At 36.3% G+C, this 25,217-nt stretch overlaps 1 protein-coding gene across 6 annotated transcripts in view; it reads right to left on the reverse strand.

Moving 5' to 3' along the window:
- LOC123674164 (FH1/FH2 domain-containing protein 3) overlaps nucleotides 1-25,217 on the reverse strand; it is a 186,454-nt gene that overhangs the window by 50,297 nt on the left and 110,940 nt on the right. For all 6 annotated transcript variants that reach the window (XM_045609085.1, XM_045609083.1, XM_045609080.1 and 3 more), the window contains one exon: nucleotides 3,657-3,766. In XM_045609085.1, the coding sequence (XP_045465041.1) occupies nucleotides 3,657-3,766 (110 nt within the window). The remainder of the gene's footprint in view (nucleotides 1-3,656; nucleotides 3,767-25,217) is intronic.

Consider the following 25,217-nt stretch of genomic DNA (forward strand, 5'->3'; position numbering starts at 1 on the left):
ATGCTTGGTGGAGAATTAGACACACTTGCCTTGATACTAGATTGCGAAATTGGCTCCCTGGGCTGTAATTATTGTACAATGACCATCGCTTATTATATGTATAGGGTTTTCCGATAGGAATGATACACTTTGAAATGTTTATAATGGCAACACTGTGTACCTATTATATTTTGACATTACTTACGTCATTTGTGTTCAGTAGCTTATGACATTTGATCGTAGAAAAGCAACGTCTATATAAAAATTAATTCCATAATTCGTAGATTGAAATGAAGGTCGAAGTAAATACTAAAGATAATACAAACAACTAAATTTAAATATTCAGTTTTCTTTCAGATGTTTCTAGGATATCTAATTCATTCTTAAGGTGGATTACCACCATGTGGTTCTTCGCGAATCAGACAAACTTTGGTAACCAATCATTTCTCCTCTGGCGCTCCTGCGATGACAAAACTTTGTACAGTGTACGAAGTTGTACATTCACTTCATCTTCTCTGTTTTTTTTAAGCAAATAAGTATCAATCACTTCATGAGGTCTCTCGTTGTATTGAGGCCTTTTGTCTTTCAATGCTCGGCTCAAACGCAACAATTGCGTTCGATAACAATAGATAATGATTGTTTCAGTTGGTTTTAACAACTCATAATATACTACGCCGAGCTCGTCCCACCGTGAATATTCGGTTTGGCCGTCGACGTGGAAAAATGTCCAGGATATCCCCATGATTTTCTGCGCTGGGGATTATCGTAATGACCCCATTTTTCGTCTCCAGTCACAATACGATACAGAAATCCCTTTCGTCTTCACCTTGCAAGCAGCTGTTCACAAGCAAACAAACGCCGTTCAACATCTCTCGGCTTCAACTTGTATGGCACCCAATTTTGTTGTTTCTGAATCATTCCCATGACTTTTAGGCATTTTGAAATGGCTTGTTGCGTCACTCCCAATAATTCTGTCAATTCTTGTTGCGTTTGACACGAGTCTTGCTAGTCTTGCCTCCAATTCTGCATCTCCGAAAACCTTTCCTCGTCGGAGTGATCTTAGCACCTTGCTGGTCTTCGACGTCAAAATAAATAAAGGACACCTTCCTTATAGGAATCGTTTCCAAGAAAACTCATCCATTGTCAAGGTGAAGAAGTCTTTCATCAATAGTTCGTCAATCACCCGGCCATAGAAGAATCTTCGTTCGATATACTATTCGAAAATTCCAGGAAACACCAAAATCTAATCTTCACCTCAACGCATCAAATGACAACCCATAATGATCCATCGATTACAGATCTGTCCTTCATTTTACAAACCTCATTGTCATTGACGACCAAACGGTCACGCTCGATCGATAGACATGGCTGATCGACACCATGCAAATACCGAGGCCATTGTGATATCTTCTTCTCGACACGGAATTGCGATTTCGATGATTAGGTACCTAATCGATGGTCTGGTTCGAGCACATCGATAAACGCCTTGGATCGTGGAGGCGTTAAGCTTCTGGTGTACTCTGTGGTGTAATTGGGATTGTCATATTGTCTATGCATGAGGTCTTTTCTATATTCTCAGAAAATCTAGAGATGCCTTAAGGTTTTCGAATTGACACTGACATTGAGTTCATGACATTGGTTTTTCTAGGTTAGGTTAGGTGATATTCTTTGTGTATTTCAATTTTTTTTTTGACAAGTATGTTGATTATAAAGAACAAATAAGTGGTAGATATTTGGTTTTCTAGGTTAGAAATCGCAGGTTTTTTAGTACGCAGTGGAAGAGTGCTGGGCCCATAACCTGTAGTTAGAAGTAAGCAGTGTGAGGGGTTATTAATTCTATATTATTTTATTCAAACAACTTGACAAACTTTGAATATTGTTGAAGCGTATTGATTGGTTTAATCTAATGAACATGTATGATATAAAATAACACAGTGTTGCCATTATAAATTGCTTCATTCCTTCGAAAAAGAACCGTTATAAATTATAGATTTAAAGTGGAAATGAACATTGTGCATATTTGTTTAATATTACAAATGTTATTATGGTTCTTTGGAATTGAACCTGTCATCATCACATGTTCTTTACATTCACCAAAACCAATTATGTCACCCATATGAAAATAGAATTTCTGATAGGATAATGTCTGATGAGTCGACTAGTAATCCTTCTTAACAGTATTCCTCTAATTATCGTACCAACAAATGAATTAATCAACTCCATTATCCTCGAACTCCCACAAATTGTTTTTTTTTGGCGGTATCAACTCCAGCAACCCGGAAAAAAACAACTGAATGAAGGAGCAATATCCATTCACTCCTATGACTAATACCATCGTTATTTTTGAATAGCATTCCTAGACCTCTCTGCGTCATGTGTGGCTTCAAAAAAAAGAATATATCGCTCAGGTAATGTTCGAATATAGGTTAAAGCATACATCACACAGCCCAGGTATAGACTAGACAGTATCTTCAACACCAGACGATTCTGGATTTCATGAAAAATATTATTGTGGCTCCAAGGTCAGTGAACGCTTGGAATAGAACTTTATCGATTATATCCGACGTGATTCCTGAATAATGTGGATGTTTTGCCAATCCTACACTAGACAAAAAAAAATAGAATTTATTTTTGAACACTAGTTCTCCCAACAGATCGCTCTGTCATATCGTGACAATGTCTGTAATTTTAAGCCGAAAATGGTCTTGAACGATAATGTTCGACCATATAGTAATGAACATAGATAAAGGGAGTAAACGCAATTTTATACGTCCCCAACATGGTTAGATTACGTTGTCGGATTGTGATATATTTTCAAATCCACAATTTTAATATATCGTTATGAATGTATATTATATTGAATGAAATATATTTATTTGAGTGATTCCCGATTGAATATGCAAATTTGAATATTTTTCCTAATTGTCGAATTTTATAGTATGCAGTACCTATATTTATTATTTTCTGTATCAACCTGCTGAAATCCAAAGTTTGGCAACTTTTGCTCTCCTAGTGTCATCGGTTGTTTCACGTCGTTTGGCGCGCTTGAAGTTTTTTTTCTGAATTTCTGATATATTCAGGTATTTATTTCAATATATTTCGAGTTAATATGGAACGTTGATTCACTATGGGACACAAGAAGTGCGTTCTTTGTGGAGAAACTCGCGAATTGAGTGAAATATCGTATCACTGGAATGTTTTCATTTCCGCGCGCTTCATGTCAAATTTGATAGTTCATGCCGAAGACAAAATTTGCTGAACGCCTAACCAAACCTATAGACAATTCTAGAAGAAACTCGTGAAGCTTACCCAATATTTTCGTGACCACAAAACTGTTCCAGTTGAGATTCTGAGTTTGATATGAAATAACAATCTCAAGCTCCATGCAATATTTCCACAGGATCACATCATCAAAATCATAGAAAATTCGAGAAGAAAAAATATGCAAGTTAATTTTTTTTCAACACCTCTTTTTAAAATACAATTCGTGTTAATTTTTTTTTTTAATTTTTAGGAATGGCCTATAAGCTCTGCTTGGCCGCTTTCTAACAATGGGAAATTTATTTCAACTGTAAACCCTTCCATTCTTTCCTTATATCCGCATAAACCATCGACCATCTGTCCATTCACGGTAATCTCAACAGACTTCGGCTAATTGCCGAGAGAAGAGTACTCACTTTGATTGAAAGCCCTCGAATTCCTCCTGTTGCTCGCTGATGGAAGCGTCCAGGTCAAGGTAAGAGCCATAGTCGCCGTCTTTGTACAGCTGCAGGGCGGCATCATCCAACTGCAACAAAAAAAAAGACAATGTTATATAGCACACTAGACAGAATAAGAAGAGACCGTATACTTCTTTGAATACCTGCACTGTGAATAGTTTATCTATGTGCATTTTAAGTCGTCAAGTTGGTACGTCTGTTGATTTGACTTACATGACGTTTGTTTTGGTAGGTTATGAACTGTTTCTGAGTATAAAGAAAATTTTTGTCTGCTTTTTTAACATTTGAATGAGATATTCTCAAATATAGATATAATGTAGAAAATGTTAAACTAAGAAGAAGAAACTGTCAAATTTTCTATGTACCTTCTACACCCAACACTTTTTGATCCTTTTCGTATTGCTATATTTCTTACATATTTTTATATTTCGAAATTTCACAGAGAATTTTGAATAGGTATCTTGATAAGGTGGAGACAGAGCCATATGGCAGATATAAGAACAATTTCAGTTTCTCTCAATAAAACCCGAAATGAATACGTAATCTTGAGAAATTTATCATGTTGAATGTCTCAAGAAAAGCGCTCTCTTCGAGTTGTATCGATAAATCATATGTCCCTCACATTCTCACGTAATAATCATAAATCTACGAGTGGCACGCTCCTGACATTGTCTCCATGCTTCTTCGGTCCAGAGAGCACAAGAGCCAACATCCAACGAAATAACAGATAATAACGAATAATAGGTTATTGTGAACAAAATTTTGAAAAATTTAGGTATCTCAAAGTCTAACAGTTAGATATCATAACATAATAGCGAAAAAATGTGCCGAAAGTGGTTTCAACGCTTCAAGAACGGCGATTTTGACATCGAAGAACCGCATGGCGGTGGAAGAGAGCAGGTTTTCGAATATGCAGAATTGGTGGCATTACTTGATCAAGACTCGTGTCAAACGCAACAAGAATTGGCAAGATCATCGGGAATGACGCAACAAGCCATTTCAAAACGCTCGAAAATCGATTCAAAAACAAGGAAATAGGGTGCCGTACGAGTTGAAGCCGAGAGATCTTGAACGGCGTTTGTTTGCTTGTGAACAGATGCTTGCAAGGCAAAGACGAAAGGGATTTCTAAATCAAATTGTGACTGCAGACGAAAAAAAGTTCATTACGATAATCCCAAGCGCAGAAAATCATGGGAATATCCCGGCCATGCTTCCAAGTCGACGGCCAAACCGAATATTCAGGGTTCCTAGGTCATGCTCAGTATTTGGTGGGACCAGCTCCGCGTAGTGGACTATGAGTTGTTGAAACCTTCTGAAACAATTACAGGCGATCGTTATCGAACGCAATAAATGCATTTGAGCCGAGAATCGAAAAACAAACGGCCGCAATACAATAAGAGACATGATAAAGCATGACCCAATGTTGTGAAAGTGGTCAAGACATACATGGAAACGTTGAAATGGGAATTCCTACACCACCCACCGTATTCTCCAGACGTTGCTCCCTCGGACTATTGGATCAATGGCACAAGGCCTGGCTGACCAGAACTCCCGGTCTTATGAAGAAGTGAAAAATTGGATCGATTCGTGGATTGCTTCAAAAGATGACCAGTTTTTTCAACGCGAGATTCGTACGCTGCCCGAAAGATGGGAGAAAGTAGTGGCCAACGATGGACAATACTTTGAATCATAAATGTATAACCAGTTTTTCACAATAAAACCTCGAATTTCGGAAGAAAAGGCGAAAGCAAAGTTGTACGCCTATGTACATTGACAACCACTTGATGTATATCAAGTTGGTTTGTCAACAATACTTTCGGCTGGTATGTGTTCAGTCGAAATGAGTGATTCAAAAAGGATTTTTTTCGATATAGAAGAAGCAGTACCGGTATTGGTCTGAATTCTTCTCTGAAAAACTGCGATTCCTCAAGAAATACGATCTATTAATGTTTCGTCACACACCGCCATTTTTGATTTTCCTGTCAGTGTTCGGAATCCAAACAAATAAATTGTCATTCAAATTAGTACGGTGTTGTTGAAGGAATTGGCTTATTTCCATAAATAAGAGTATTTGAGGAACGATTTCAGTATTAATTGATAGACAGAAGGAACGAGGTTAGTACTTGTAAGTTTGAATCCTGTATCATTCCCCAGATTTTGTATAAAGCTGTGTTTATTAGTTGAATTTCAAATTCGAACGTACTGGCATTAATTTCGTGCTTTCTGTCTATCAATTAATAGTAAAATCGTTCCTTAAATAATCTTATTTATGAAAATAAGCCAATTTCTTCAACGACAACGTACTAATTTGAATGACAATTTGTTTGTTTGGATTCCGAACACTGACAGGGGAACTGAAATGGCGGTGTGTGACGTCATCACTAATAGAGCGTATTGGAGGTGTGTAATGAGTGTCATTACGTAACGAAAATGGACCAAATACTGTGCTCAAATAGCTTCAATAATGAGCAGTCCTATAGGTGCAACTTTTTCATTCAAAAAAATATACCAAAATCCCAAGACCAGAGATTAATTGACAAAATGAATCGCTACTTTATCAAAACACCGATGACCGCTAAGTAAGAAGAAGAAGAACACGGACAAAGCGGTCTTGGGCGAAAAACGCGGGCCAATATAAATATTTCAACGTCGGTCCGATCGACCGTGTAAAACGTTTTGTAATTGCGGCCTTGACGTGTTTTTTTTTCCTTCGGAGCCCTTCTGTATCCGAGAGAAAACGCGGGAGGAGACGGACAACCGGGCCATCGAACCAAGAGAGTCACTAACCCCGCGCCACTGTTGCCAGGTCAACAGTTTTTGCAGTAGATCTACTTTTTTTAATAAAATTTTCCTCAAGATCATTGCATTCATTTCCTCCTCAGAGTTATGAACTGTCAAATTTGACAAGAAGCGCGCGAAAATGAAAACATATCAGTGATACGATATTTCACTCAATTCGCGAGTTTCTCCACAAAGAACGCACTTTTTATGTCCCATAGTGAATTAACGTTTCATATCAACTCAAAATATATTGGAATAAATACCTAAACATATCAGAAATTCGGAAAACAAACTTCAAGCGCGCCAAACGACTCGAAACAACCGATGACACTAGGAGAGCAAAAGTTGCCCAACCTTGGATTTCAGCAGGTAGACACAGAAAATAATATTTATTCTGCTTATTATAAATTCGACAATTAAAAAAATTATACGATTACAAATATTCAAATTTGCATATTTAATCGGGAATCACTCGAATATTTCATTCAATATAATATACTTTCATAACGATATAGTAAAATTGTGGATTTGAAAATAAATCACAATCCGACAAGGTTCTCTAACCATGTTGAGGATATTTAAAAATTGCGTATACTCCCTCTATGTATGTTTATTACTCTATGATTTCCTTCGAGAAATGATATTGTAGAGAAAAGTTAAAATTGCTATAACACTTTTTTTCCTCGTCAGTACCAAGGTTCAAAAAATGCCTTACAAGTTTCGTGTATTGAGAAATACGCTGTTTTTTTCATGGAAAAAATTTCTATGCTAGAAAAACATCAGCTTGATGAATAGTATTCAGATTCTGCACCATCGACAACTGTTCTGCTTACTTTACGCTTGATCGAAGAATCACCATCTATTCTGAACGTCCTGGTCCCTCGAATTCTGCACTTGTTTCAGTTTTATATATTCTGATGCCCAAAGAAAGAAGAGGCATATCTACCGTTTCATTATCAAATCTACCGCTTTCCTAATTTCCAATCTGGCAACACTGCCCCGCGCTGTCTTATTTTGACTGATTCACTTTCACGGTCGCTTCCGGTTTCAGCTGATGGACGTTGCTGATGGGGTTACGTTGTTCGAGAATTATTGATGATAGCCGATAGAGAAGGAGCACATTATTCAACTCTGGATTTGATTATTTTCATTCGCGAAGGTTGTTTTGGGTAAACGCGAACTATGCGAGCGTTTGCGAAATTTCGAAATTTCGCGGATGTACTGAAATGCTGCCTAACGTGGCAACAATGATTGAAATATAAAAATTTTCGTTGGAGAGTTATACGAAGAGCTTAAAGGTGTAAAAAGACAAAATTGAGCAAATTGAACCTTGAGGACAGAATTCTTTAGCTTTAGTGTCTATTTTAGTTCGCTATGATATCAATTATCGAAAAACAAAAATTTTCATGGGATCTCTATTAAATTCTGCTACTACGAGGTCGTATATTATGAATATGTAATCAGTTTTTTCCTTCGTTCCGTAGTTTGACAGCAAATCTTAATTTTTTTGAAAATTTTCGAAAATTTTGACATAATTTGAAGAGCTGTATCTTCTGAAAAAAAAATCAAGACAATTGCTGATTTTTAACAAGTAGATCGATCTTTTGAGAATACAATGGTGTGACTTTTAACCATATACTATGCATGGTTTGGAAAATATGTTTTTTTCCGCGTTCAAAAACCATCAAAAATGTGAAATTTTAGACCTTCTTGGAAAAAATCATATTTTCCAAACTATGCATTGTATATAAATAAAGGCTACATAGTTGTATTCGCAAAACATCAATTTACTTGTAAAAAAATCACCAATTGTCTTGGATTTTTTTTTCATGAGATACAGCTCTTCAAATTATGTCTAAATTTTCGAAAATTTTCCAAAAAAATCAAGATTTTCTGTCAAACTGCGGAACGTAAGAAAAAACTCATAATATTTTCGTAATGTACGACCTAAATCGTATCATAAAAACAGTGTTTATCAATGCAAGAAACTATTCTTCATCCATTTTTCAAGCAACATCAAATGTAGCGTCACTTAACCTTCAATATCTCGATCAAGACTTAATTATATATTCCGAAATTTTGACAGCCATTTTTAGTCGATCCCAATCATTTGAGACTCTTCGCTCAGAATTCCTTATAATAACACTCAACCTCCGTGTGAGTAAAGCCAACAAAAAAAAAAAAAAAATTGGATAATCCCTCAAAGCGGGCTTTTGAAATAATCAATACCCGGTACTATCTTGGCAGAATGCATAACCTCAAATTACCGACGCGGTACTCCATAATCAAGTACTCAGTTCGAAAGTATCCGATTGTTTGTATTCATCTTCTTCCAATTTACATATTCTCTCCAATTTCCGAATCGAGAGTGTGTTTAATATGACCAACTGTTGCATACCCGGATCAGTAAGGTCATTAATTTTGTGGATGAACGTCAATGAACGGGTTCTTCAACGTTTTGAAGCGGTTTCTGGTCTACAACCAGTTTACGAAAAACGCGATGAACAATTTTAAATGAAAAACAAGGATCCAGTGGCGAAATGAAATATCTTTGTTTGTATACATACCAAAGTCTGTGAATTTATGTTATAATAAATTTCATATTCTTTGGGACATGACAGGTGGCGCTGAACTCCTTTGTCTTAAGTTGAGAACATTTTAAGCGATCACATCTTTGTCGATAGAATGTACTTTGACTTTTGAGATGAAATATCTTTGAAATAGTGAGGTAAAAGTATCTTTCTCATTACACAACTTTCTGGCAGATAAAAAACGATGACATGTCATCATTCAACGAAAGTTTGGACAATTCACTTCCCAGTAAATCTTGACACACCGGATATATGGAAAGACCTAGCTTAATGATAGTTTAATGATACCCAGTTTACTTAAGCCGATTTAGAAATGTAAACAGAACCCCTAGTACTACTACTGTTTGTTATTCATCATTGTATCTATAAAATAGTAATTTACGTAACAAGTCCGGAAAATAGGGTTTTTTTGGACGAATAGACAAAATTCCAGGACGAGCGTAAGCGAGTCCTGGAAGTCTGTGAGTCCAAAAAAACCATTTTCGGGCGTGTTGCGTACAATATTTTTTCGGCAACCATGTAAAATAACACTATCGCTGCTGCTTTCCATATTTTATTACGATTGCGATCAAAAAAACAAGCAAATTTTTGACAACTAATTTCATATGAACTGTCAGCCGTTATCTCGGTTGTTATGGATTCTATGATTCTTTTCCGGCCTAGTCCGGGAAGTACGTACTTTCCGGACTAGGCCGGGAAATGCTACTTTCTCAGAGAAAAAGCGTCCGGGAAGTGAGCACTTCCCGGACGGTTGCCGAAAAAAATATTTTATTTGACATTCCATGTATGTGTATCACAAACATTGTCATCCTAGTAAAAGGTATTTTTTTAGAGCTATAGAACTTTAAATTGCAATAAAACAACGATGGATTATTCGATTGACATGAATTTTATTTATCCGCAAGATAATCTTGTGGCATTACATTTCAAATATGATTTCTGGCATATGACCGCCACGGCTGGCTCGGATGTAGTCTAATCTGAACGTCCAATTTTCGATGATTTTTTCCAACATTTGGGGCCGTATATCGGTAATAACACGGCGAATGTTGTCTTCCAAATGGTCAAGGGTTTGTGGCTTATCCGCATAGACCAATGACTTTACATAGCCCCACAGAAAGTAGTCTAGCGGTGTTAAATCACAAGATCTTGGAGGCCAATTCACAGGTTCAAAACGTGAAATTAGGCGGTCACCAAACGTGTCTTTCAATAAATCGATTGTGGCACAGCTCCTGGACATCATGGTTGTTCAATTCAGGAATGAAAAAGTTAGTAATCATGGCTCTATACCGATCACCTGTAACGTTCTGGCCATCATCATTTTTGAAGAAGTACGGACCAATGATTCCACCAGCCCATAAAGCGCACCAAACAGTCAGTTTTTCTGGATGTAACGGTGTTTCGACATACACTTGAGGATTAGCTTCACTCCAAATGCGGCAGTTTTGTTTGTTGACGTAGCCATTCAACCAGAAGTGTGCGTCATCGCACAAACAAAATAAAATGGACGTAGTACGCGATACGTATTCCGCACAGAACCATTATTTTCGAAATAAAATTTTCAAGCGTTGTTCAGGCGTGAATCTATTCATGATGAATTGCCAAACCAAACTGAGAATATATCACTTAACAGCTGTTAAATCGGTCGCCATATTGAACAGTAATGCCAACTTAAAGTTATATATCTGGAAAAAAACACCCGTCAGTATTAAACGGAGTACAAAATAATATTCGAGTGTTTGTTTTGGTATCTGATTCAACTTCATGGGAAGGTATAAAAGAATTAATCTGGTGGTACACAATGGTATATTATTGAAGTTCCTCGAACCCAATGTTTTTGCTCAACATAGCCAGAAGATGGAATTTTGAGTGGCCATTGTTATCATTTCACATGAGGAGTACATGGGATTTCTGCATTGATTAATTTGTATTGAATATTTTCATTGGAAACATTGTTCAAAAACTATTTCACTAAATTTCGTTTAGTTGAATTTTTTATTCGAAAATTTGGTAGTAATTCGGAGTATTTATCTGAATGAATCTATGAATTTCAGACCTCTTATAATGCAAAAGATTTCCGATATATCTGTTGTGGATTAAAAAAAAATGATCCAAGGTTGGTGCCCTGAGGAACTCCAATACCATTGAGTAGAAGTCTTTAAGTGAATATTTTTTTCAATTGAAGATATGGTGAAACTGTTTGGAGTGTGAAATTTGGGATCTTAAAACATCTAGTACTGTTTGGACTATTCTCAGCATTCTCCTCATGAACCGAGAAGCTGCGGTTTCCAATCTCTCATTATTCAATGATCTTCCTCCCGATTCCATCGGAGGGTATGTTTAAACGGGCCTAATTAACATGTACGAAAGCCCGTCTTGACTTTCACTTATCCGGCTACGGGTTCCGTAGCAATGTTGTGATTAGGATGACGGATCTTCGTGCCCATCACCTTCGGCCTTATATTTTTCGGCCGGCCCTCGTGTCGAATCGATCCGATTGGTTGTGGATTCGAATTAGGCCCCGTTTCGTCACGGTTTCACTCTTCACCTCTCTCCACGTGGATTAGGATACGTGTGAACGGGGCCTAAGGGCTCGGAGAAGGAGAGAATCTTCGGATGCCATTCTCGAAGAATTTCTTTTGAAATCCTTGGTGGAAAATGCTCATTGTATGATTATGTTGAATGTTATATTTCTATTATGTCAGAAAAAGGTACCAGAAGAAGAAGAAAAATATCTGTATAGGTTCAAATACTATACGTCATAATATTGAATATTTCGAGAGGATCAAGCTTATAGATCTACTCACTCCGCAGATATATCTAGTCATCATTCTTCCAGTATTATGACTAAGGTTGAATGAACAATACTCTTAACTAGGAAAGAATAACAAGGTCTTGTAAGTCTTGGTTCACAATCACTTGATAATGAAAACAAACGATGTGGTATAGAAAAATGCATTTACAAGAAGAAGTTTAGAGAGAAGAAGGAAACCAAAAGAAGAATAATAAGGCAGAATCAGGAAATAATCACTTCAGAAAGTTCCTTCATAAACATTATATAGCAAGATCTATAAAGTATCTGGATCTCCTGATGTAAGGGAGCCAATGAGGAGATTCATAAAATAAAAAAAGATATGAATATTTCATATTATTATGAAGTAATTGAACTCATATTTTTTGGCACAACCACTCCCTAGAACTGCCTAATGAGAACAGAGCTATCAGGAACTGATGAGTGCTGATTCTGTGAGCAAGTGGAAGAGACTTCTGATCATCTGATCAAAGAATGCCTGACCATCGCAAGTCAACGTAAAAATGTTTTGACCGAGAAACTTTTAGGAATGGAGATGTTGCATGCTAGAAGCTATACCAGATACAGGACTTCTTAAGAACTTTGGAACTGTAAGGCGAGCTTGGGAGATGAGAACACAATCAATCAAGCAAAATTTGTCATTTACATTAAACACCAATTCGACAACAACTCAGTTACCTCTAGTTTCCATGGGCGCCCGCAGAAATTTTTCTCAGGGGGGGCAAAATGAAAATAATTGAAAAACAATAAGGCATCCATGATTGTCGTAGGCGACATCAGTATTCCGTTTCTTTCTATTTCTGTATTTATATTTATCACCAGCGTCTACTCTGAATTTCAAAAGATCACTAAAAGTGGTACAGGGTGGACAAAAATACAATAGTTTCGTTTGTGCTCATAAAATAACGCATAATATTCTTTATTAGTTAAATTAACAATATTATCAAAAATACTTATTGTCTAGCGCTAATTGGTTTGAATGTAACACCCTGTAGTTTGTTACATTTTTAGATTAATAAAAATGAGCTGTTTTCAAACATGTTTGGTACTTTTGGTCTAGCAGACAGAATATGAAAGAAATTATTTCTTATTTTTATACATTTTTATCAATATAAAAATGTAACAAACTACAGGGTGTTATTTTCAAACCAATTGCCATATTTTTGATAATATTGTTAATTTATCTAATAAAGAATGTTACGCGTCACTTTATGAGCACACACAAAACTATTGTATTTTTGTCCATCCTGTACCAATTGGAATCAACATGTGATACATTTTTGGAATCTGCTCAGCCAGAGTAATCGGAAAATTGAGTCAAAATGGGGGTATTCCATTAAAAAAAAAATGACGCTGACGTCATTACTCGAAAGTAATTCACCCTGTATATTAGATTATTATTTCAAAATACGGTAAATTAAAATAAAAAATCGACATGTTTCAGGATTATTTCTTAATATGGTCTGTTTAGCTGAAAATGAATTCTGTTCCATACTTAACGGTTACGGACGCAGTGTATAAGATGAATTTATAAACAAATTGACACGCATGGAGTACTTTCGGTTCCATGATTTTTCTTCACCCAAGAAGTGCTCAACGCGCCTAAAAAAGTTTTTAATTCAAAAAATACCTCTGCCGATTATGGATTATATGTATAGTATGTAATTCCATTGAAAACCGGAAAATAGTTGTGAATCTATTACTTTCCTTTTTTCCTTGCCCTTTGGATTGAGAAAGTAATATTGAGGGTGTTGTGCTGAAAAATGAGGCATCCAAAATCTCAGGGGGGGCTCATGGGGGCCCCCCTGCGGGCGCCCATGCTAGTTTCTGACGATGCATACGAATTTAGTCAGTTCTTTTTACCCAAATAACAAACCACAGGTTGTGTTATGTTGCATTTCCTAATCCAATCGACTATGTAACATCACTAGTCCCTACAGAGATAGGTACTTCATTGTCTCGACCTGTAGTCAGCCTGTCGTTGCATCGAACAAGATCTCAGATAGTCCGTTCCAGGAATTTAGAGGTGTCGCATTATACAGACATAGCATGGTTACACAAACCGTAATCTGTATTCTTCATTGTGCAAAAGAATATTGTTGAACCCACGTGGATACCGTGAAAGTGATCTAAGAGTTGCATCGCGTGCTTACGTTCATTATTGACTTGAGAGGAATGGACGAGATTATAATGAGATCGCTTATTATTATTATTATCCTTTCCAAGTTTCATCTTGTATAACGAAACAGCGGACATGGAGATTATTTTTGGTTTACTATTTAGGCTTCTATAATTTAAAACCTAATCAGATTATGTTAATTCAGTAACTTGAAAAAAAACATTTTCCAACAATTCGATGATAAAGTGGATTTTGGAGAACAATATACTGAGATGAATTGATCAACAGTTGCTGTCTATTTTTATCCCCTTTATGGGTAACTATAGCATCCATTTACCGGTTGAATAAACATTAATGACGCATGCTACGTTTGAATTTACCGCTTAATAGGATGCTTGCTATTAATTAATTAGAGAAAATATATAGTTACCTGTGTGGTATTCAATAACGTGGTCAGTAAATGGTCAGTTTACAACACGACTGGACATCAATTATTATGAGTTAGACGAAATGTTATTGCCTCTGATGCCTATAGATTTGAATCGACTCTTGTGAGTTTTTAAGCATTAAGTTTTCTGAAGCAAAGCGTTTCGAGATTGAGATAACTTCGACTTTATTTTTCCTAACATAAGCCAAAGCATTATTCATTCTTCTATTGGACTTTTGAGTCAGCTGGTGTTTTTGTTATTGTACACGTGATTCTTATCAATTTCTCTTCATGTTGATTTGATACATGAAAACCTTTGTACTCTATTCGTGTTTGACCTGTTTTTGCAAAACATCTGGTGTTACTCACGTTGGTTTATAGATAGTAAATACTGAGCTTATCTGCATGTAAGGTAAACTGATGCAATTCGATCGTGAGATCCAATATAATAGATATTGTGTGTGCATTCAACGTAGAAAAATTGAAAACTTGGAAAATATTGTATATAGTCATTTTGCTGCTGTTTGACACTAGAGTGTAAATATCGACAAAAAGACTTTTCGTCAATTTATGAAATTTATTTTAAAGTTATCGATGAAAATTGGATAATAATAATGATATTCAACAATTATAATGATGTTTACATTCGGAGATTCCTATATGAGAATCTAATTGTGTACTGGCATGTGTAGTTCATAAAATGAAGTTATAAGTTGAATAAATAAAGAAGCTCTCTACTATTCTCTTTGTGCAGTGGCTTCAAAGCAGTATGTAATACTAATGCGGCAGTTTATACTGTTTTAATCGATAATTATTACGAGAATGGAATTAATTGCAATCGATTATCGATCAGATTTCGCATTTCAAATCGTTCAATAAGGTAAAATATAATTAGGTAGCTGGTACAAGACAGAATTTATATAAAACGCTATAATATCCATGCTAGTGAATGAATAGTTTGCGCATTTTTAAAATTCCGATTAGTCTTGATAGTGAGGATAATTTGAAGGAATCTTGAATTGAAGAAGCCGGGAATTCTATAAGAATGCTCATTATTCGGGAACTATAAGGACAAAATATATCCTGCTTCCTGTATTCATTCATACCCGACAATAAATTTGAATAATTTGAAAACTTTATTGTAAAGAAAATGAGCTGAAAGGTGTATGGGGAATTTTTTTTTACCATTTTCTATGATGAAATTACGGAAGAACTGAAAGCCCCTATCCATAGAGTATAAACATAGATAGAGGAAGTATACGCAATTTTTACATGTCCCCAACATGGTTAGATTACGTTGTCGGATTGTGATATATCTTCAAACACACAATTTCACTATACCATAATGAATGTATATTATATTGAATGAAATATATTTATTTCAGTTATTCCTGATTAAATATGCAAATTTGAATATTTGGAATCCGATATTTTTCCTAATTGTCGAATTTATAATAAGCAGTTTATTTGTTATTTTCTGTATCTACCTGTTGAAATCCAAGGTTTGGCAACTTTTGCTCCCCTAGTGTCATCGGTTGTTTCACGTCCTCCACGTTTGGCGCGCTTGAAGTTTGTTTTTTGAATTTCTGATATGATTAGGTATTTATTTCAATATAATTTGAGTTGATATGGAACTTTGATTCACTATGGGACATAAGAAATGCGTTCTTTGAGGAGAAACTCGCGAATTGAGTGAAATATCGTATCACTGATATATTTTCATTTCCGCGCGCTTCATGTCAAATTTGATAGTTCATGTTGGGAACAAACTTTGCTTACTGAAAATGACATATGGTCCCTCTATCTATGTTTATTACTCTGAGGTCAATCAAAAGATTCAAACAGTGACATTTCTACAATTCCAAACATGATTGGCAACCGTGACGCTTCACATGAATCTTCCATGTTTATTCCGACGGAAACGTCGGATCAAAATCAAATCACAGCCACCTCAGGGCTCTTCTCACAATTCCCCAATCTAACGAAACCTACGAACCATAGAAAATTAAAACCACCGAGTAATTACCGAAGCAACTCCACCGAAAAGACCCCGATTCTCCTTCTTCCTATCCTCGCTTCTCTCGGAATAATTGCTTCCTCCCTTCTCGAGAACGGGGTTTAACGACTAGAAGTTCCCACAGCGCATCAGTAATAATTAGCCGTCATGAAAATGCCAGGCGAGAATGGAAATGACGAGGCCAAAAGGGAAGAAAACGCCACTAATTTCTGTGGATGTTCATCGCGGCGTAAAAACTAGCCGAGATCCTATTGTTGTCTGACCAACGACCTGTGAAAACCGATCCTGTACCGAGGTCATGGGTTAGTAACTCAGGATAACCAACATTATGGGCCCGAAGCCACGATAAATGGCTTTTTTATCGTTCATCTCTTGCGTGAATAGAAACAGGAATTAACTGTGTGAATTCTGTGAGTATTGTGTGAGATGCCAGAAAATCGTGTTGAGGAGTTGACTCTCTATGCAGGTTGGATTTGCATACAAAGTGAGGCGGTAACGCGTGTTAAATTTCATTCATTTGTCGATAAAGCACGGTCACCTATGACCGATGAGGTTTTGATGATATGACCCATGAGCTTTTATGGGAGTACCGTGATAAATATGCATAGAGTTCTTTATCTTACAAGAAGAAGTAGTGAGAATATCAGCTAACAATCCCTGTTGATAGGGATTCACGGCTTGGCTTGAGCTCAAGTCAAGTAGTAGTTTTTCAATCTCAAGTCAAGTCAAGTATTTATTTATCAAGTACTTGAATTATATCAAGCTACTTGCTTTTTAGCAGTTTAGATTAGTGTCACATCAATAAAAAATGATGAAATGAGAATAAACCTTGAAAAAAACACTATTATTTATTAAACTTATTGTAAAGGGTGTTTTTTTAGAGCTATAGAACTTTAAATTGCAATAAAACAACGATGGATTATTCGATTGACATGAATTTCATTTATCCGCAAGATAATCTTGCGGCATTACATTTTAAATATGATTTCTGGCATATGACCGCCACGGCTGGCTCGGATGTAGTCCAATCTGGACGTCCAATTTTCGATGACTTTTTCCAACATTTGTGGCCGTATATCGGCAATAACACGGCGAATGTTGTCTTCCAAATGGTCAAGGGTTTGTGGCTTATCCGCATAGACCAATGACTTTACATAGCCCAACAGAAAGTAGTCTAGCGGTGTTAAATCACAAGATCTTGGAGGCGAATTCACAGGTCCACAACGTGAAATTAGGCGGTCACCAAACGTGTCTTTCAATAAATCGATTGTGGCACGAGCTGTGTGACATGTTGTGCCGTCTTGTTGGAACCACAGCTCCTGGACATGATGGTTGTTCAATTCAGGAATGAAAAAGTTAGTAATCATGGCTCTATACCGATCACCATTGACTGTAACGTTCTGGCCATCATCGTTTTTGAAGGTGTACGGACCAATGATTCAACCAGCCCATAAAACGCACCAAACAGTCAGTTTTTCTGGATGTAACGGTGTTTCGACATACTCTTGAGGATTAGCTTCACTCCAAATGCGGCAGTTTTGTTTGTTGACGTAGCCATTCAACCAGAAGTGCGCTTCATCGCTAATGGACGTAGTGCGCGATACGTATTCCGCACAGAACCATTATTTTCAAAATGAAATTGCACGTTGTTTAGGCGTGAGTCTATTCATGATGAATTGCCAAACCAAACTGAGAATAAATCACTGGACAGCTATCTTGAACAGTATTGCCAACTTAAAGTTATATACCTCGAAAAAAAACACTCTTTAGTTGTTTTTCAATTTAAAGTCAAGTATTTATTTATCAAGTACTTGAATCATATCAAGCTACTTGATTTTCAGCAGTTTTATTATGTAGTTTCACATAAATAAAAAATGATGAAATGAGAAGGAACCTTACAAAAAACACTTTTATTTATTGAACTTATTGTAAAAAAAAACCGAAAATATCAACTTTTTTGGAATAGAAACATAAATTGAATCACTATAAATCATAACAAAATAAAGAAAAAGTTTCTTCATATTGAGAAACCTGCAGGCTTTGTTTGATTTCATAATTTTCCATCCAGGATCTAAGACACATGAAGCATCTTTTAGATTTGTCGCCTAACCTATAGCGGAATTTTGTAACTGAAAGGGCAGCTGTGGGAAATTGTCTTTCAACAGGAACTGAAGATGCTGCTGTTGATAAAAAATCCTTGGCCATTTTGGCCAAGCTCGGTAAGATATTTTTGAAACTACCAAAATCTACCAAAAGATTTCATAGAAATGTGAGAAAACTACTAAGTCACACTGGTGACTGCTTGAGTCTCTCGGCGCTCGAGGAATCCCCTTATTTAGACTAAGAGCGCACGAGATTGCAGAAATATATATCGTGCGACGCGTGCATCTCAAGCTCAAGTAATATCATGTCAAGCAATAAATATCTAAAATCAAGTCAAGTCAAGCTCAAGTATGTTATTTTTCATGAGCTTGATGGTCTCCAAAGGTGTAATTAGCATATGAACGAACGAGCGCACAAAACCTCCCGACTTCACATCGGTGCTTTGCTCATTTACAAATTGATTTCGGGAGATAGAACTCAAAAACATCGAAAAGCACGTGAGATAAATTATAGGCCCCAATGCACCGGAGGAATTAGAAGAATTCTCAATGTTCCCACGAAGCAGTTCATTAGGAGACCCGAAAATTTTAATCCTGATTAAAATCGATATGACATACGGTTGGACCAGCGCACCTGCTCCTCCTATGAGGGTAGTGAATAAAATTAGCCTTAATTTGAAAAACCCTAGGAATTAGGTGACTTGCCGTCTTGCTTGGTGCTTCGTTAACATCAGTTGAGCAGTCACTTGGAATACACGTTGGTTTTTCGGCTTGTCATCATATGAAATATCGGCTTCGTTCTATCTAGCTTTCCTAGAAAAATCTACAGGTAGTCTGGATAGATTTCACATGTGGCCTTAATTCATGTTGACAGGTCGGTGTATACACATTCGGTAGATACCTTACATTGTTTCTAGAATGTTTGAGTGAGGTACGACTTGTTAAAGAAAACGATACACCTCAACAACGGTTCTTCATCTCATGTTTGAATAATCTACTAAAAAAAATTAAAGCACTAAGGTGAAGTCAGGAACTTTTAAGCAGTTCTTAAATCGAGGAGCAAGAATGATTTTGTACTATGCCAAATTAAGTTTGTGTGAACACAAAAGGATTACACATTTGAACAAGAAAGTTTTGCCAGCATGTTTTCAAAAAAAGTGTACAAGTACAAGTGTAATAACGATTCAAACCGTCAATGAAGTTTCAAAACGTCATAAGTCAAAATTAGAAGAAATAACTTTCCATACTGTAGAATGCTGAACTTCTAAAATATGTGAAGTAAAAATATCTACTCATTATTCTTTGTATTGCGAATTTCGATTACACCGTGCAAATTCTTGACATAATTTACGTTAAAAGAAGAAATCGGTGACCTAGAAACGAAACATCTTGCTGTAAATCTCTACTCTTTTTATTATCTCGATGCCTCGCCATCATTCACATTTTTCCTCATCGAAATATAAAGAGATCCAATCAGGCTTTGCAATGTACCAAGTCCCGTTACGGAATATGCATATTCGATAATGCCTGTATTAAACGATTTCACGCTTCTTTCAATGGTGCGAAACCACCTTTATTCGCCATATTCCGATTATGAACAGGCGTTAAACGGGGCATTATCTTGAGACGATAATAACGAGATCATTTCCTCGTTGCCGAGATTCAAAGATGCCAAGGGCGTTGGGTATTGTGGCGAACCGTCAAGGAAGAAGATGCATTAACTGCTCTGTGGCCTTGGGCTGGGTTCGGGAACGAATCGCTCTGGTTCGTGGAAATATAGCGCAGATTTTTTATGATTGTTTATTATTTCCTCTATCGCTGATCTGAGTTCATTTGAAGACAATAATCTCGTATTAAATACTGGCGGATCGAGAGACAATTTGCGTTTGAGCAGATTCATACAGGGTGAGTCAATAGAATCAGTCGATAACTCTTGAAAATTTCGGGCTAGAAGAATTTTGAGGGAATGAAAAGTACGCAGCGCATAATCTTAAGTTATTTTTGACACTACAGGCTGGTCCGAAAGTGGTGAAACACGATAGCATTGAAATGAGAATGCCCAATTTTTATATCATAATCACAATCTCCATGAAATCCTGATTTCGAAATACCCTAGTTGTCATCATTAGGGATTCATCAAGCCAAATAGCTTCACATTTTAACCATTGTTCGGTGATGGCCTGCAATCCATCAGGTTTGGTCTTATCTGATCATGCGTTTGTTGAACAGTTACTTTGTTTTGCAATTGGGTAAACGGTAATCTATAGACAAATTCGATTATGTCCATTCCCATTCGAGAAGAAATAGTATTTTGTATCTTAGGAATTGAAGTGTGACTTTTTGTGGCGAATCTGAATGTAAGACCATCTCAGTTGAGCCTAGAGATTCATCAAGCCAAGTAGCTTGACATTTCAACCAACTACTTGACTTGAAAATCAAACTCGTGAAAAATTACATACTTGAGCTTGACTTGCCTTGATTTTAGATATTTATTGCTTGACTTGATATCGAGCTACTTGATATTACTTTAGATTGATATGCACGCGTTGCACGGCATATATTTCTGCAATCTCGTGCGCGCTTAAACTAAATAAGGAGATTCCTCGAGCGCCGAGAGACTGAAGTATTCTCCAGTGTGACGTTATTACCAGTTTTCTCACATTTATATGAAATCTATTGGTAGATTTTGGTAGTTTCAGAAATATCTTTCCAAACTTCCAAAATGAGCAAGGATTTTTTACCAACGCCAGCATCTTCAGCTCCTGTTGAAAGACAATTTTCCAGAACTGATCTTACAGAAACAAAAACCCGCAATAGGTTAGGCGACAAATCTGTAAGATGCCTCATGTGGCTCAGATCCTGGATGCAAAATTATGAAATCAAACAAAGCCTGGAGGTTTCTCAATATCAAGAAACTTTGTTTATTTATTATTTTTCCTTTTGTTATGATTTATATTGATTTAATTCATGTTTCTATACAAAAAAAGTTGATATCTTAGGTTCTTTTAAACAATAAGTTCAATAAATAAAAGTTTTTTTTTGCGAGGTTCCTCCTCATTTTATCATTTTTTTATTGATGTAGTATTACACAATAAAACTGTCAAAAATCAAGTAGATTGATATGCTTCAAGTACTCGTTTAATAAATACTCGACTCGAGATTGAAAAACTACTACTTGACTTGAAATCAAGTCAAGCTCAAGCCAAGTGAATTGCTGAATGTGACGCATTTTGAAAACTATTCATTTTAGACACAACATGTCACCAAAAAATGAAGAGTACAAGAGTACTCATTAGGCTATCCGACAGGCAAAAACATTCTGGGCATGCCATTTGAAAAAACGGACTTATTCATATTTTTTGAAGGTCATTTTTTTTAAATTTAAGTAACTTCCGGAACAGCTGTGGAGTGAATCGTAATATAATATTTCTATAGGTACTTTCTCGACGAAATGTATACTAGTGAGTATATACGAAGTGTCCCAACTTGAACCAAAAAATTCCTGAAAATTTTATACAATTTCTTATTTATTTCCGAATCAAACTCACTTCCTATTTATATCACGATCAAATCCTATAATGAGATTCGATGAGCTTAAATCACCGAGATGCACTTATTACCTTTCCAAAAGAATGTCGAAATATTCCTCATTCCATCGCTTATATACGATTGTTATGGTCCGCTATAAAAAAAAAACGAATATGGTAAATGTTTTTTAAACTGGCATTTAAATCGATTTCGTGTTGCGTTGATGACAAGCAGAACTTCCTACGTTATTTATAGGTTGGATAACGCATGTTGTTGATCTCTGTGTGTGAAATTGTGAAAATGATAAATGGACGAATGCCATAATAGGTAGGTTAAGAATGTTTGGTATTCCGTGAAAATGAACAGACGGAATTGATGGGATCGTTTTGTAATAGGATTGGAAATATGGGTTTTTTTTAGGAAGTGTTATGCAATTGACTGAAGATAGAGTGTTTTCTCTTGGGTCAGATGTTAAGAGATCGATCAGGGAATTCCTCTTCTGAAAGAACGTGATTAATGATATACTATATCGCTTTGTTTTTTCTAATTTTTACTTTCTTTTTAAGGAGAATATCTAAGCGTGTCTTTCAACCTTTTGTGAGGGAAAAAACCCTGCTGTTTCTTATAAAGGGTGTTTTTTTTAGAGCTATAGAACTTTAAATTGCAATAAAACAACGATGGATTATTCGATTGACATGAATTTTATTTATCCGCAAGATATTCTTGTGGCATTACATTTTAAATATGATTTCTGGCATATGACCGCCACGGCTGGCTCATCGGATGTAGTCCAAAATCCAAATTTCGATGACTTTTTCCAACATTTGTGGCCGTATATCGGCAATAACACGGCGAATGTTGTCTTCCAAATGGTCAAGGTTTTGTGGCTTATCCGCATAGCCCCACAGTCTAGCGGTGTTAAATCACAAGATCTTGGAGGCCAATTCACAGGTCCAAAACTTGAAATTAGGCGGTCACCAAACGTGTCTTTCAATAAATCGATTGTGGCACGAGCTGTGTGACATCTTGCGCCATCTTGTTGGAACCACAGCTCCTGGACATCATGGTTGTTCAATTCAGGAATAAAAAAGTTAGTAATCATGGCTCTATACCGATCACCATTGACTGTAACGTTCTGGCCATCATCGTTTTTTAAGAAGTACTGACCAATGATTCCACCAGTGAATAAAGCGCACCAAACAGTCAGTTTTTCTGGATGTAACGGTGTTTCGACGTGCACTTGAGGATTAGCTTCACTCCAAATGCGGCAGTTCTGTTTGTTGAAGTAGTCATTCAACCAGAAGTGCGCTTCATCGCTAAACAGAATAAAATGGAAGAGTGCGCGATACGTATTCCGCACAGAACCATTATTCTCGAAATAAAATTGCACTATTTGCAAGCGTTGTTCAGGCGTGAGTCTATTCATGATGAATTGCCAAACCAAACGGAGAATAAATCACTTGACAACTGTTAAATCGATCGCCATCTTGAACAGTAATGCCAACTTAAAGTTATATTTTTCGAAAAACAACACCCGTTATATCGCTTTGTGTTTCTAATTCTTACTTTCTTTTTAAGGAGAATATCTAAGCGTGTCTTTCAATCCTTTGTGCGGAAAAAACCTCTGGTATTTCTTTTCTGCACGCATATAATTGCGTGAAGATCTAGCAGAGGTTCTTTTCCGCAAGCAAATAATGAAGATTGAAAATTATGAACAATGTATCCCAAACTTTTTTTTAAGCAAAATATTCGATAGAAACTAATTTATATATGCAGAATGGAATGTACCCCTCATGTGAAATGGTAACAATGACCACTCAAAATTCCATCTTCTACCCATGTTAAGCCAAAACATTGGGTTCGAGGAACTTCAATAATACACCATTGTGTACCACCAGATTAATCTTTTCTTATTCCTACCCATGAAGCTGAATCAGATACCAAAACAAACACTCGAATATTTCTTTGTACTCCGTTTTGAACTACTAGGATGACAATGTTTGTGTTACACATACATGCGATGCCTGAATCAAATATTTTTTCATAAGCACAATGATGAATAACAAACAGTAGTAGTACTCTATGGGTTCCGTTTACCTTTCTAAATCGGCTTAAGTAAACTGGGTATCATTAAACTGTCATTATGGTTGGTCTTTCCATATATCCGGTGTGTCAAGATTTACTGGGAAATGAATTGTATGAACTTTCGTTGAATGATGACATGCCAACCTTTGTTATCAATGGAGATGCAATAGGATATTTCAAGCTCTTTGAATATGAAGGAAATATATAATTAGTGAGTAAAAATCTGGAGAATGTGTATACAAAACATTCCAAAGTTGAAAGATAAAGCTGGACAGATGAGAGCAATTGGTTTTCAAGGGGTGCATTCATATTTGGTGATTCAATAACAGCTTCAGTATTTTCTTTGTGGGTTTATTTTATTTGAAAGTTTTGAATATTCAAGAATTGAAGAAAAATAACTAATTTTGAAGAAACCCTTTTTTTCGGACACCTAGGATCGACGATCCACCCGGTATACTAGTTTGATTCTAGGAGGAGTACTCCATATGACTTTTTTTCCTAGGACCTACCGTTTGACCCCTGCCCACATGGAAATATTTGATGCAAATAACTTTTCATTATGACAAAAATTATTTAAAGAAAGAGTATCAAAATTTCTATCGTCAAAGAAAACATGAAACCTCAAATATCGATATAATAACTAATCAATTATGAGATTGTGACCCTAGTAGATTTTTCGTCGTGGTATTTCAAATTGCCCACAGAGGAAAGAGAAAATCGAAGGTTTGGAAGTTTTCCTGGGGCTTCGAGGCGATTTCGAGGAAGGTCTGGTCATTTTTGCTCTAGATGGTCCTGTTTAGTCTAAGATCTTGTAAAGGGTGTTTTTTTAGAGCTATAGAACTTTAAATTGCAATAAAACAACGATGGATTATTCGATTGACATGAATTTTATTTATCCGCAAGATAATCTTGTGGCATTACATTTTAAATATGATTTCTGGCATATGACCGCCACGGCTGGCTCGGATGTAGTCCAATCTGGACGTCCAATTTTCTATGACTTTTTCCAACATTTATGACCGTATATCGGCAATAACACGGCGAATGTTGTCTTCCA

This window comes from Harmonia axyridis, chromosome 2, assembly GCF_914767665.1.
Source record: "Harmonia axyridis chromosome 2, icHarAxyr1.1, whole genome shotgun sequence".
NCBI lineage: Eukaryota > Metazoa > Arthropoda > Insecta > Coleoptera > Coccinellidae > Harmonia > Harmonia axyridis.